General features: G+C 49.1%; 2 protein-coding genes across 3 annotated transcripts in view; one reads left to right on the top strand and one right to left on the bottom strand.

Moving 5' to 3' along the window:
- LOC135809304 (mucin-2-like) overlaps nt 1-12,197 on the top strand; it is a 25,615-nt gene extending 13,418 nt beyond the window's left edge. The window contains exons 13-23 of the mRNA XM_065322633.1: nt 307-2,454; nt 3,309-3,512; nt 4,160-4,351; nt 4,715-4,891; nt 5,362-5,556; nt 6,885-7,082; nt 7,922-8,095; nt 8,780-8,977; nt 9,680-9,776; nt 10,247-10,322; nt 10,992-12,197. Coding sequence (XP_065178705.1) covers nt 307-2,454; nt 3,309-3,512; nt 4,160-4,351; nt 4,715-4,891; nt 5,362-5,556; nt 6,885-7,082; nt 7,922-8,095; nt 8,780-8,977; nt 9,680-9,776; nt 10,247-10,322; nt 10,992-11,789 — 4,457 coding nt within the window. The 3' untranslated portion in view covers nt 11,790-12,197. The remainder of the gene's footprint in view (nt 1-306; nt 2,455-3,308; nt 3,513-4,159; nt 4,352-4,714; nt 4,892-5,361; nt 5,557-6,884; nt 7,083-7,921; nt 8,096-8,779; nt 8,978-9,679; nt 9,777-10,246; nt 10,323-10,991) is intronic.
- The window catches only part of LOC135809305 (tRNA-dihydrouridine(20a/20b) synthase [NAD(P)+]-like), an 8,428-nt gene continuing 5,655 nt past the window's right edge, over nt 11,888-14,660 (bottom strand). For both annotated transcript variants that reach the window (XM_065322634.1, XM_065322636.1), the window contains exons 7-11: nt 14,295-14,409; nt 13,820-13,913; nt 13,309-13,394; nt 12,861-12,948; nt 11,888-12,488 (exon numbers count right to left, since the gene is read on the bottom strand). In XM_065322634.1, coding sequence (XP_065178706.1) covers nt 12,412-12,488; nt 12,861-12,948; nt 13,309-13,394; nt 13,820-13,913; nt 14,295-14,409 — 460 coding nt within the window. In that variant the 3' untranslated portion in view covers nt 11,888-12,411. The remainder of the gene's footprint in view (nt 12,489-12,860; nt 12,949-13,308; nt 13,395-13,819; nt 13,914-14,294; nt 14,410-14,660) is intronic.

Here is a 14,660-nt window from a genome sequence, read left to right as displayed (position 1 = left end):
CATCAGAATGCTTGCCACATCCCAGTTTTGCACGTCAAGCTATCAATACAGAACGTTGTGTTTGAAGCTGCACACATTGTGTGTTTTGCAACGATGACGTTTAGTAGAGTTATTTCTCACCAATTTGACACACTCATCGTACTCTGAACGGTATCTGGAAGTCAATTGGAATGATCCTCGGGAATTCTTAAAACTGACGTCATCTTATCTGAACTTTGCACATGAGAATCTGCCTGATCTGTCCGTGCCTTTCTGATCATCATTGAGTATTTACGTAGTACCTGCTTCTTGGTTCTGTTTTTACAGCTACAACCATACCAACCACCACGCCAACCACCACGCCAACCACTACCCCAACTACCACGCCAACCACCACACCAACCACCACCCCAACCACCACCCCAACCACCACACCAACCACCACACCAACCACCACACCAACCACCACACCAACCACCACACCAAACACCACCCCAACCACCACTCCAACCACCACACCAACCACCACACCAACCACCACACCAACCACCACCCCACCTACAACACCAACTACCATCCCAACCACTACACCAACCACCACCCCAACTACCACACAAACCACCGCTCCCAACACTGCCTCAACCACTACTCAAACCACGGTGCCGTCCACTCTTTTTACCAACTCACCAGTCCCTACCCCAACCACCACATCGACCAACACACAAACAACCACCCCGATCACAACCACCCCGATCACAACCACCACGATCGCAACCACCCCGGCTACCAAACCACCCACCACACCCACCGCCATGCCAACCAGTACTTCAACCAGTACTTCAACCACTACTTCAACCAGTACCGCATCAACTACTGGGCAAACTACCACACCGCAACCAATAGGAACGACATCAACAATGACCGTAATACAGGCTACCACACACCAGTCGGTAGAAGTCACGAAGGCAACGATTCCCTCAACAGCAGCAGCAACACAGACAACACGGCCAATGACAATGCCAATGACAGCAGTATCCAGCAAATCTTCATCTAGTACCAGTCCCTCATCACCATCACCATCGAGTGAGGTGACAACACCCACCATAGCACTGACTGCAGGGCCGACAACAGCCACCACTTCAATAGAGACACCCGCTACAACCCAGTCAACATCGACCTTGCAGCAACTTGGTAGCACAAGGTCGATGCAGACTCTAACAACAGAGGCAAGTACTGCTGGTACAACTACAACACCGTCAACATCAGCAACAGCCGTGACACTAAGCACATCTGCAACTAGTCAACCAATGACATCACCAGTGTCTTCTACCAATCCTTCTACTGCTACACCATCAATGGCAACATCGTTGTCAGGGACATCACTGCCAGTATCATCATTGCAGGCAACCATGGCCACATCGTTGTCAGAGACATCACTGCCCGTATTGTCATTGCAGGCAACATCACCATCCATGGTAACACCGTTGTCAGGGACATCACTACCAGTATCGTCATTGCAGACAACATCGTCAGCTGTGACACTAGCAACAGTGACATCACCCATGACATCATCAAAAGCGACATCACTGCCAGTATCGTCATTCCGAGCCACTTCATTGGTACCGATGACATCATCAACAGTATCCCTGCCAGGGACATCATCATCGGCAACATCATCACCATTGACATCATCATTAGTGACATCACCACCAGGGACATCATCAGCGACATCATCACCTGTGACATCATCGTCTGTGATGGCTGCGTCATCCACAATCTCTCCAGTGTTGACAACTACCAGTAGAACGAGTGTGGAGACCAGTGCAGCTACATCAGCAACGTCATCAAGCACAGCTAGCGTGACTTCATCATCGTCCAAGGTCACAATGGCTGAAAGCTCAACAAACCAACCTGCATTGACGACATCCTCCAGTATTGGCACACCACCAACCATTACCATGTCATCCAGTGCACCAATAGGAATCACAACACCAGCTAGTACCATGCTATCAAGTGCACCAATAGGAATTACAACACCAGCTGGTGTGGGAACTACGATGTCAAGCATTACGACACCAGCTAGTGTGGGAACTACGATGTCAAGCAGTCGACAAGCCACCATCTCGAGCACTGTGGGAACATCATCCGCTGTCGGCCCCACTACCGCTGGCCTAACAACAGCAAGCAGTGGAACAATGGCGCAAGGGATGGTGACAACAGCAAGCAGTGGAACAATGGCCCAAGCGACGGTGACAACACCATCAATAATCTGCTCAACCCTGGACATACGAACGTCTTTGACGAACGGTTTTGCCAGTGACCTACAAACTACCGGTCTGCTTGGTGACATTGTCCGCTACGAATGCATGATGGGTTATTATGTGGGTGGACAGACAAACCAGAGCATCGCCACCATTGAGGTGGTGTGTTTAGCCAACGGTACATGGTCCTACCCAGCTACGTTTGCTTGTGCAGGTGAGTGCAATGTACATACAGTTAAACCTGATGTAAGCGACCTCTGAGTTTAGCGACCACCTGCTCTTAACGACCGTTTTTCCATGCACGGACAGTTCTACACAGAATCTGTGGGACCTGGTTCTAAAGACAACCTGACTTTAATGGCTGCTTTTGCTTGCACAGTGGGGTGGTCGCTTAAACCAGGTTTTACTGTACTTTGAAGTACGCGTATTGTACTGTTATCAAAAGAAACACTCCTGAACACGATCCGTTGTTTGGAAGAGCACAACAGGGCAAGCAAGATTTATTTTTCTTTTCAGCAAAACGGGCTGGGTGCCATTTGTGATTACACAGCAAAGAAAAAGCGCATGACGTCAGTCTTGAATGCAGTATAAAGCAATGCAGTGCAGTGTGTGCGCTAGTTCGGATTGTTGCTAATGAGTACTAGCACAGCTAGTACCCCATCATACTACGCTGGAGTAGTTTGAAGGTTTGTAGGTAGATCGCTTCAAGGTCATGGGTTCAAGCCCCACGCCGGGTGCCACTATATTTAAAAAGCTTACTTTGAAGTTTAAAAATCCATTCTTCCCGCCATTCACTACTAGGGTTACCAGGGAGATTGGGAAGACATTATGGGGGAACGGTGGTGGATAGAGACAGAATGATGACGGGCTACATGGTTTCGTGATCGACACTGCGTGAGAAACAGTAGAGTGTGCATGGCAGGCTTGGTTACCATAAAAAACATCACGAAGCTAACAGCTCCGTGAGTTGCCATCACCCGTGACTCAGTCCAATGTACTCGTTACCCAGTTCGCTGCACTCATCACTCAGTCCCCCTCTACTATACGTGTATTGTTCCCTGCTTACAGTGGTATCCTGCCCTGCTCCTAATGCAACACTCATGAACGGCATGATCCAGGGACTGGCGGCAAGCTATCACCCGCACAACATGATCACATTCAACTGTGACCCGAACTACCAGATCAGCGGTGCAGCAGCGGCGGGGATGGCTTCTCAACAGCTGGACTGTGGCGCGGACGGCACTTGGACACTCCCGTTCCCCACGTGTAGTTGTGAGTTTTTTTTATCCTTCGCATCAGAATCCCCTTTCATCCCATCTAATCTTCAAGGACACTCCCTTGATAAGTATCCATTCACTTTTGGAGAATCCTTCAAACAAAGTCTGAATGAATGAATAAGCCTGGCTCCATCACGTCACTGCACGGCGAGAGTTGCCTTGGCGGAACCAGTTCTTCACGCTCCTCTGCGTGCATAGCCGGAATTTGGGTGGAATTCTGACAGTGCTGGGTCATGAGAAGAGCAACAAATGTCATGCTCTGCGCAACATAGCTCTACATTAAATGTAGAGCTATGTTGCGCAGAGCATGACATGAATACCTCTTTCGCTGGATCAAATTTGGAAAAAGAAGGGCCCCCGACTGACAGGCCCTGCTTGCATTGGTGTAGAGTGAACCAAAGCAATCACTGAATTCTGGGTGGTCTAATTATTTGAACTCAGAGAGTATAATGAGCAGCACTCACCAGATCTGTGAAGACAGTCAGGCAGTGGCCAGATTTTCATTCACACACCATCCTCACCGCCCAACTTGCAAGTACTTCTATAATGCTTTCAAATAAAGTAGTACACACTGTTTCCAGCTGCATTTTTTTGTTCCAAATCTAAACCTTGACTTTGTCCTCTGCTAATTCCTGCATCTAGTGATAACATGTGGAGTTCCCGGGCCAGTTCCGAGCAATGGCCGGCAGATAGGCTCTCTGTACACGATCAACGCCATTGTGCGCTACACATGCGACCAGGGCTATCAGATAACGGGCATGGCTCTCCAGTCCTCCATCTCCATCATGTGCTTGTCGGATGCCACGTGGAGTGCCCCTGTTCCCACATGTCAAGGTCGGTATAGATCAGAATTAAGGGCAGCACCAGTTGCACTTGTAAACACACATGAGATAGCAGTACTTGATCATATGACAACAGAGAACATGCTGGCATTTCAACATCAGATCATCAGACCTTGCACACTCACTACATGTCATTGGTGCAGTAGCACAGTAGCCAAATTGAATATTCTTGCACAACAAGTGCACAGAACATTATTACAGAGACAGCACGTTCAGCCCGCTTCACAGTCAACCCCATTCAAGGCAGCAATGCAGCATCCCGCGTCATGCGTGTGACACAGCATGGTTTGCTGGCGGGCAAGCGAGTGCATTGGGAATATATCTGTGCTTCTGTAACCGTTCTGTTTGCATGCAGTGGTGAACTGTGGCTATCCTGGCCCAGTGTTCCATGGCAGAGTGGTCGGTGCAGTCTTCACCTACCAAAGCCAAGTGAGCATCACCTGCAACTACGGCTATCACCTCAGCTCAACACAATCCCTGCTCACCTGCTTAGCACAGGGCACGTGGGACCGAACAACGCCAACATGCTTGCGTAAGTTGCCTGCAGCGCTGCAAACTACGAACCTACTAACCTACGTGTATACTAAGTAGCTTGTGTTGGTCGTAGCTTGGCAGCTAGCTGGATTCTCTGAATTTGTTGGCAAAATTATTTTGCACATGTATCGTATTTTGACTGTACTATTTCCGGTTATAACTCGACGTTTTAGAGCTAAAAGGAATTAGAAATAGGGTAGTCGACTTACATAACCGCTGTTAATCATATTGATATCGAACCGGTAAACCGAGGCCCAACGTATTGGGTGTCAACTTATAACCGGGGTCGATTTATAACGGGCAAAGTACGGTATGTGCACGAGTGAGTGCATTCGCGATGGTGATGGTGGCAGCGGTGATTGACACGTTTGCTTCCATTCCCGGTTCGGCACTGTGATCACTTCACAATCTTGCGGCTTTCTTTTAAGGATATATGATGTTTCTGTTTTGTTCCAATAACCCTCACAGCCAACACATGCCCCTTGCTACCTGGCGTGATTGTCCATGGATTAGCGTCCACAACGCAGAACACTTTCAAGACGACGGTGGTGTACACGTGTGACACGGGATATCATGTGACGCGTCGTCCTTACTCGGCCACCACTGCTAGTCTCTTCTGCACAGGAGCTGGCACCTGGACTGCACCGCTTCCCTCTTGTACAGGTATGTATGCGGGATACTATGGATGAGTGAGTGGATGGGCGAGTGGATGGGCGAGTGGATGGGTGGGTGAGTGGGTGGGTCGATGGGTGGGCGAGTGGGTGGGTGGGTGGGTGAGTGGGTGAGCGGATGGTGGGCGAGTGGGTGAGCGGATGGTGGGCGAGTGGGTGGGTGGGTGAGTGGATGGGTGGGCGAGTGGGTGGGTGAGTGGATGGGTGGGCGAGTGGGTGGGTGAGTGGGTGGATGGGTGGGTCGATGGGTGGGTGAGTGGGTGGGTGAGTGGGTGAGCGGATGGTAGGCGAGTGGGTGGGTGGGTGAGTGGATGGGTGGGCGAGTGGGTGAGTGGATGGGTGGGCGAGTGGGTGGGTGAGTGGGTGGATGGGTGGGCGAGTGGGTGGGTGAGTGGGTGGATGGGTGGTGAGTGGATGGGTGGGCAAGTGGGTGGGTGGATGGGTGGGTGGGTGAGTAAATGGGTGGGCGAGTGGGTGGGTGAGTGGATGGGTGGGTGAGTGGATGGGTGGGCGAGTGGGTGAGTGGGTGGATGGGTGGGCGAGTAGGTGGATGGGTGGGCGAGTGGGTGGGTGAGTGGGTGGATAGGTGGGTGAGTGGGTGAGTGGATGGGTGGACGAGTGGGTGAGTGGGTGGGTGGGTGGGTGAGTGAGTGGATAGGTGGGTGAGTGGGTGAGTGGATGGGTGGACGAGTGGGTGAGTGGGTGGGTGGGTGAGTGGATAGGTGAGTGGATGGGTGGGTGAGTGGGTGGATGGGTGGGTGAGTGGGTGGATGGGTGGGCGAGTGGGTGGATGGGTGAGTGGATGGGTGAGTGGGTGGCTGGATGGGTGGGCAAGTGGGTGGGTGAGTGGATGGATGGGTGAGTGGGTGGGTGGATGGGTGGGTGAGTGGGCGGGTGGGTGAGTAGGTGGATGCATGCCATGGATGGGTGTGTGGGTGGACGGATGGACGGATAGATGGGTGGGTGGGTGGATGAGTGGATGGATTGGCGGGTGGACGGTTGGGTTTAGTTGATCCATGAATGAATAGCATGGTTGGCTAGTTAAATGGGACAAGGGATGGTGATGCAGCAAAGAATTTCCCCTAACTCTGTAGCATACCTACTTACAACTCTAATGGCAACTATCTTGATTCCTACCATACTGCAGAAGCACCTGAATGGCAACTATCTTGATCCCTACCCTACTGCAGAAGCACCTGAATCAGGGAGTAGTAAAATACCGGTACTCCCTGCCTGACCTGCTGCTCGTAGGTGATCCTAACAGCAATCCTGCAATCTCCACTGTGCTTGCTCCACATTGACCTGTTTGCCTGCCTGCAGTTGTCACCTGTCCAGCAACTCAGTTTACACTCTCCAACGGTGTGGTGATACTGCCGACCAACAACAGCTTCAACAACACAGTGCTGTTCACGTGCGATGCCGGTTACCATTTCCGATTCACGGCTGCAACGGACACAGTGAGACGTGTCCAATGTCAGCAGTACGGTAACTGGTCCACTGCACCAACCGATTGTGTCCGTAAGTTCAGCTGCTTTTGTAGAAAGCACGCAGGCACTGTGCATATAATTACTCCTTGGGCAACATTTAACACGTTCCTGCAACTGTTTTGAGACACTGACACACCACTCATTTACAAGTATGTGTACATGTGCATGCTGTCTCCATTGCATGTGCGGGTGGGTGTGAGTGTGTGAATTATGATAACAACACGAGATTCGCAAACCATAGTGACTCGTTTGTACTGCATGGCTAGGGTTATCAGGGGCTCCTTCATGACTGGTGGTAGCGCTGCTGCTGCTGCTGCTGCTGTACAAAGGATGAATTGGCACATGATCTAAGTATGGTCGAGTCTACTTGGGTTGAATGCCTTACTTCTACAGGCATGTTAGTATGTAGCATTTGAGTCAGCACAGAGAGTAGAAAACAAAACTCGGCACACATTTTTTTCTTCGAGAACCTCCCATGTTAGAGTGCATACTATCAATTGTAGTAAATGTACATGTACATGAACTTCAACGTACAATCATGTACATGTACCTGTAAGTTGTGGCCAAAGAAATCCAACCCACATGCCGAAAGCAGCGCCAAGGCTCATGCGGCCCCTGAAGCCCTCGGATCAGTTTTGGGAACGTGCATGATGTAATTGAAATGGAAACGCAGCGCTACTTTTTGACTCGTGGGTCGGATTTCTTCGGCCACAACTGTACGTGCAATAGATTTCTTTGCAGATTGGTATATGGTACACTAATCACTCAGCAATGACACAACCAAGTCTTCTTCTGCCGTTACTCAGAGTTTCGTGGTACGTGGTATGTGGTACATGTATGTGTATGTGTATGTGCTTGACTTGTGAACAGCGGTGACCTGCCCGGACCCTGGCCGACCACTGGACGGCATTCGCATCGGCTCCACGTTCACCTTCAACTCAACGGTCGACTACCAATGCAACCTGGGCTTTGTTCTGGAAGGACAAGGTCAGCTGCACTGCATGGCCAACGCGAGCTGGAGTGCACCAACACCAGTCTGCCAAGGTCAGTTGCACCAGGGAGTACCATGTTTTCTGGAGTATAAACCGCACTTCAAACACCAGTAATAATTCATCCAAAAAAAGTTGCTACGGCTTTATACCACTACGGTCAAAGTTATGGTGATAAACAGGGTACTAGTAAATGTCTATATTTCGTGACAAGAATCTGGGTTTGGCTTATACTCCGGAAAATACGGTAATAAAATACTCCACTCCCTGGTTGCACAATGAGCAGTGCAGCTGTACGTTTTTTTAGAGTTAGCTAGTGCTTCTCTCAGAGTGACAGCCGGCAGAACCAGCTGTTCTTTGAGCTGATTTCTTACGTCTGCACACCATGTGACTATGGCATACATAGCAGTGTTCCATGGCAAAAACTGGAATAGAATAGAGGTTGTTTTCTTCGTCAATACTGTACTAGTAGCTATGATGTTGCACTCTGTTTCTACTTCATTTATTTAAAAGTCGGTTTGGATAAGGTCGGTCTGATACTAGCAATGACGTGGGCCATTCCGAATCCATCCTTCGCACATGCAGTAGCACATACGAAGTACATGTAGTACATGTAGTATGAAGTACTGGATATGCAGGAGTACGCTTCAATAGACCCACAATAGTTGTGATGGTGGAATGTTGAGTTTGTAACTGGCATGTTTTGCTCTCTGCCGCACTGATTGCACCTGTACTGTAGAAGAGATTCAGAACATCACCAGCACCTCGCTGGCATCCTCCATGCCGGGACTAGTCGTAACCAGCCATTCACAATCACAAGACTTGACTGGAACGACGAGACAAGCACCAACCCAGCAAGGCCCTACAGGTACAAGCTCTGTTGCGTCGCCTGGCAGCGACGCAACCGCTGGTTTACCACCGCCCAACAATCAATCAGGTATGTATACGTAAGTGAAGACAACCAATCAGGTATGTATACGTAAGTGAAGAACGGTCTCCTTTACAGGCAATGCCAAGGTGCATGTCAAGGCACAAAGATAAACGATTCATAGTCATTGAAAGCATACATGTACCTGACTGAAGGCTGTACATGTTGAACTCAGATGAAACATGCCCTAAACTACACTGTATAGATGCAGATGGTATTTTTTTAGTGATGTAAGGAATATTCGAATTATTCGAATATTCTAGAATACCAACACCAGAAAGAATATTCGAATGCAGGCAGCATTATTCGATATTCGAAAATTCGAAAAATTGACACTTTTTGGTTTTGTTATTTAGCTCCAACCTTCATCTCGTGAACAGTATTGAGGATGACAGTATCGAAATTATTTTCTGAGTACCGTGAAGCTTGTTTGGGTGAAATCCGCTCTGTAACCAGTGGAAATGTGATCTGTATGCAACATGAATGTTGGGCCTGATGGAGTGAAGTGGTCGACGCACATCACAAGAATATAGAATATTCGTTCGTTCGTCAAAGCAATATTCGAGAGAATATTCGTTCGAAGAAAACACCATTCGTTACATCACTAGTATTTTTACTGCTACTGGGCCATAGAAAAGGCACCATCCGACGTCGTCTTGTGAAGCAAACACGTAGTTCTTGTTGCTGTTGTGCTTGTGACTGCAACGTTAGGCGGAGTGTTGGACACGCAGACCATCATCATAATTGCAGCTTGCGGCGGTGGCGGACTGCTGATCATTGGCACTATTGTTCTAATCGCCTGTCGACGGTGAGTGTAGGCGTGGAGGCAATACTATTTCCGCTGCATGTACACTGTACTTACGGAATTGAGAACACAGTCAACCTTGCGAATAACGAGCCACGATCGTGCATGAGAAAAATGCTGTTATTGGCGAGTTTTAATACTGGTGAGGTTGAAAGTATGCAGTCACGTGATCACTAGGTCTGAAGAGAGTGTGTTATTCGCAAGTTGTTATACCCGAGGTTGTTTTCACTGGATTGACTGTACACTGGGACAGCAGTTGCACATCCTTGGGGCTATGTTCCAGTGATGGTGACCTGCACTTAAAGCTAGCTTTTCAAACAAACCAGCTGCTGTGTGCAGACCGTAGGCTCATTGTTTGGTCCAAATTCTGTTGGCCGCAACGAAACAATATCTGAAACGCCCAGCTAAAACCAGTCTCACTCTCTCTCTCTCTCTCACACTTGCTGGACTGCTTTGCTTGATGTGTGGCACAGGCGTCACAGGTCGTACTCTGTGAAGAGAGCCGAGTTGCATGTCAACTACATGTTTGATGATGCCCATTCCTTGCAGGTGAGTACAAGTAGGTTTACGCTGAGTATAAGCCCATTGCGCATTGCCAAATATGGAGGGCATGAATAATGCATGTGAGTACACTGGGATCAGGAATGCACTGTTCAACACGTTCAACACCCCAGACGACCATGCCCAGGTGGCTGTCTGGGGTGTTTATGGTACAAATTACGTCATTGCGCAATGGACTTATTACAGTGGAATGCCGATTATCCGCACGTCAACTATCTGGATGATCGATTATCCGGATCGGATTCGAGGGTTTTGCTGATTTTCCCCAATCGGAGCACCGTACAAGCGAAGCACAAGATGTGAGGTGCGTACTGCATAGCCCAGTGTCTCCTGGGCCAGGGCAGCACAGCACCAGCCGACAGCAGTTACTACGTCACAAGGCCCGACCGATTCCATTGAACAACACTGCGTACTGCTATCACACGGAAATGAGCTTGATCACAGCACTGCAGAAGTAGGGTGCTCATTATCTGGATACATGAGCAGAGAGGAGGCTGTACAGTACTTTTAAAGTAGGATGTTACAAAGCACACTTTTGCATACACCTTCAGATTGGCCTGTGCTGCTGCCTGTGCTCTTGCTGTTGCTGATGCCACTGCTGCTGCCTGTGTTTCTTCCTTTGTTGTTGTTGTTCGCCATTGTGTTGCTACTTATCAGGACATGAGCCCGAACCCAAGGTACAGCAGTAGCAGTATTACACGCGAAGCGGGCAGCAACGCCGACCGATACGTGCGGGCGCAATACTCTGGAGCGACTGAGCAGTGCTACGTCAGCATCGAGTCGGCGTACACAAACAGCACAATTCCGCGGCAGACCAGTGCGTCCAGCGGGGCAGTACTTGTGAGCGAAGACGTCGGCGACAACATCTATGAAGTGGATGACGACAACGACACGGACGCTGCACAGCCTGCAAAGAATAACCAGATGCTGAAACGGCAGGAAAGCCTGTACGAGGTCGAGAGTGAATTCGACAACGGAGGAAAAGGCACCACCGGTAGGGACTCGGCAGCAGCGGAGCAGTCCCTGCTCGTGCATCGTCAGAACACGTACGTACGGGATCCAACCTTGATGCGTGGCGCAATTCCAGAGGGCATGAATGACACATCGCTGACCGCTGTCGGCCTGCTGACTAATTCTCAAGCACGCGACCAGGCAGATTACGAAGCATTGAACGAGAAGAAGAAGAAGAAGAATAGGAGCAGTGGTAGCGGTGCGAGTGTTGGGGCGGGTGCTGCTAGACCAATGGGTCGGCAGCAACATGCACAGCAGCGGAGTGTCTATCAAGGAGTCAGCGCACAGCAGGGTGGCTATCAAGGAGTCAACACACAGAGCAGAGCAAGTAGCAACACCGGACAGAACGCAGGCAACAGTCCCGATGCCAGCGACTATCTAGACATTCTGCCCAGCCAGATTGCAGCATCCACATACGAACCTCTACGCCGTCAACACCACTGATGTACAGTGATGTACAGTGCATCATGGTATACAGTGACGTATAGTGATGTACAATGATATACAGTGACGTATAGTGAGAGAGACACCAACGCAAAATGTTTGACTCGCGGATACTTCAACATGTTTTATTGAGCAAGTTACTTGAGATCCACCATGTTAAACGTGATAACTATAGTGGATGAGTGAATAAGTTACTTCCAGGTTTCAATCATTAGACTAGACGAGCCCAAGAGGACAGGGTGATTAATATTGATTGAATGCGAATATGGAGAATGATTTTCCATGATTTGATAGCTTCGATTTCTTCTGAGATATTACCAAACACAGGCGTGCTTGATGAATTATAAGATACGCCGATCAATAAATAAGCAAATCATCATGCTCACTCAGCACTTACTTCAAGTACCATGTGCCAGTCAAGCCGTTCGTTAGGCATGAGGAAAGTGCTGCGGACTCAGTTTTCGCAGGTTGACTTGAACGCTAACGTGCGAAAAAATCACACACGTTTTCCACAGGGTATACTGGGAGCAATGATGCCATTTTCAACTCCCTCAACCTTATAAATAGCAATGAATATGTCAAATATAAACTTTATGGGTATGCTGAATCCGCGGCTTCACGTCTAGCTGATTCCATAGTGGGACTCTAGGAAGTTCAGAACGGCCGGAATGCTTCCGAGGGTGTTGAACACTTGTCGATCTACGGTGAGAGAGCAGAAGAGAGGTGCAGGATGAAGGTTTGGGAAGAGAGGGCCGCCTTGAACTGGGCTCACAGAAGTGGCACACGTTCACAACACAGGAAGTCACTGGTTCACCCACTGACACATGCAAAGAGGAACTGATGGGATTTCGGAATAAGAGAAGGACGCGAGTAAGTAGCAACCGTGGTTGTCATTGCACTTGCTGCAGTACACATATTGTGCGACAAGTAGTGCCGCTAATGGCTTCGAATGGACTGGCCGTATCACAGCAAGAAAATGCATGCACGCACAGCAAGCATATTGCACACGAGCATGCAGGCTATAACAAAAAAAAACCCATAATACAAGAAAGCATGCGCCGACACACTTACCAGCTTTGCTATGCGCCTTTTCCAACATGTACATGAGGTGATGGTGAAACGTTGTGAACGGTGTGCCTGTAGACAAAGCGATGTCCACCTAACATAACATCACAGAACAGCAGCCAAGATAGATTTAGTACGGGGGCGGGGGTAGTACTGACAACGAATAGCTAACCATGGGTATTTACTTGCCATTTAAGCAGTCCCTAAAGGGACACACACACACACAGCGTGTGTGCGTGTGTGTGTGTGTGTGTGTGTGTGTGTGTGTGTGTGTGCGTGCGTGCATGTGTGTATGTGGTCTATGCTTACCAAAGATGGAGGTGGCATGAACGACAGGCTACTGTGAATACAGCGTGGCACAAGCAATAGCATGGTGGCTCAAAGTAAGAACATTCACATTGGCAACGGCACTCAAAGAACAATACAGTGTACACTGGCAAAGGCACTCTCTCACCCATGACTGAATACAGTCCAATGTGGTTTGTGAATGGCCAGCAAACATGCCCGGGTTGCTGAGTATTCCGCGTGCAGCCATTACCCCTGTGAGTACAAGCACATTAGCACAAAAGCAAAGCAGAATCACAACTTGTGGCACGCCAGCTATCCTTAGCGGATACCAGAGTGGCTATAACATATCCACGTCAATGCAAAAGCGTCCAAAGGTTTCACAACCAACAAATCAATCCACCTCTGTCTCTGTCTCCCTTTCTCAAAAGCATAGTTTCGGACCACAATAACAAGCAGCAATGCAAGGTCATGTACCGAGACCTTCGGTACATGACCTTGCATTGCTGCTTATCGCAGGCTGTAACGTTAGGGTACATTGTTTACGTACTTCGAATCAGTACATCCATAACACAGAGAATCGTGTACATAGATGTGACTTGAACAAAAATGTACAACTATAGAGGCAAAAGTCCTGGATGTGCAGTGTAGAGGAACAGCATGAACTCAATCACACCTACCCCGTGCTCCGGTGCGGGAGCAGACATCACCGACATGGGATGCCTGGGTAATGTCACCGTTTGCAAACACCGGGATCGACACGCTGTCTACAACCTTGAGAATCGACAAATGTGCACACACGCACACACACACAGGCACACACACACACACACACGCACACACACACGCATACATACACGCACACACAAAAACACGGCAAACACGAGCATACCAATATTCACCGAGACCTTACAGGAGCATTGCCGAAACACAATCTCTAAGCAAGACCGAAAAGTAGAGGGTAGATGCTATGATGGCCTACTCCATGGCCTACTCCATGGCCTACTCCATGCATGCAGAGTAGCGCACAGCCCAATTCAGCATCTTACTGTGGCGGAACATTGCAATACAAACAACTGACACAATCAATACAACAGATAATCCGGCGTGGCAGATTGCAGATGTGAGTTAGCCAATGGGGAGCTACTGATTTACCTGCTTGATCGAATCATAGTCGACTGGCTCTGCCCTTTGCTTGACCGTACGCCCGTGCACTGTGATCCACTCCACACCGGCCTTCTCAGCACGTCGCACTAGCTCTACAGTTTTCCTGCCCACCAGAACACACAACACAAGCGCCCTCAACACTCCAATACAGTAACCATGGTAACTAACCATGATTACCAGGGAAACTATTTGAAAATCCAAAGCACCGCCGGCAACAAGTACCACTGAATAGTGCAATGCTGATTGCATGGTACTGCATGTATAGCCATTTCCATGGACATCCCTAGTGCAGTGCTGCTGGCATGCCGGTATTGAATATTGCTGGAACTGCAATGACTTTAATAGCACAGAGTG

Source organism: Sycon ciliatum, chromosome 2, assembly GCF_964019385.1.
Source record: "Sycon ciliatum chromosome 2, ocSycCili1.1, whole genome shotgun sequence".
NCBI lineage: Eukaryota > Metazoa > Porifera > Calcarea > Leucosolenida > Sycettidae > Sycon > Sycon ciliatum.
This window is presented reverse-complemented; position numbering and strand designations above follow the sequence as displayed.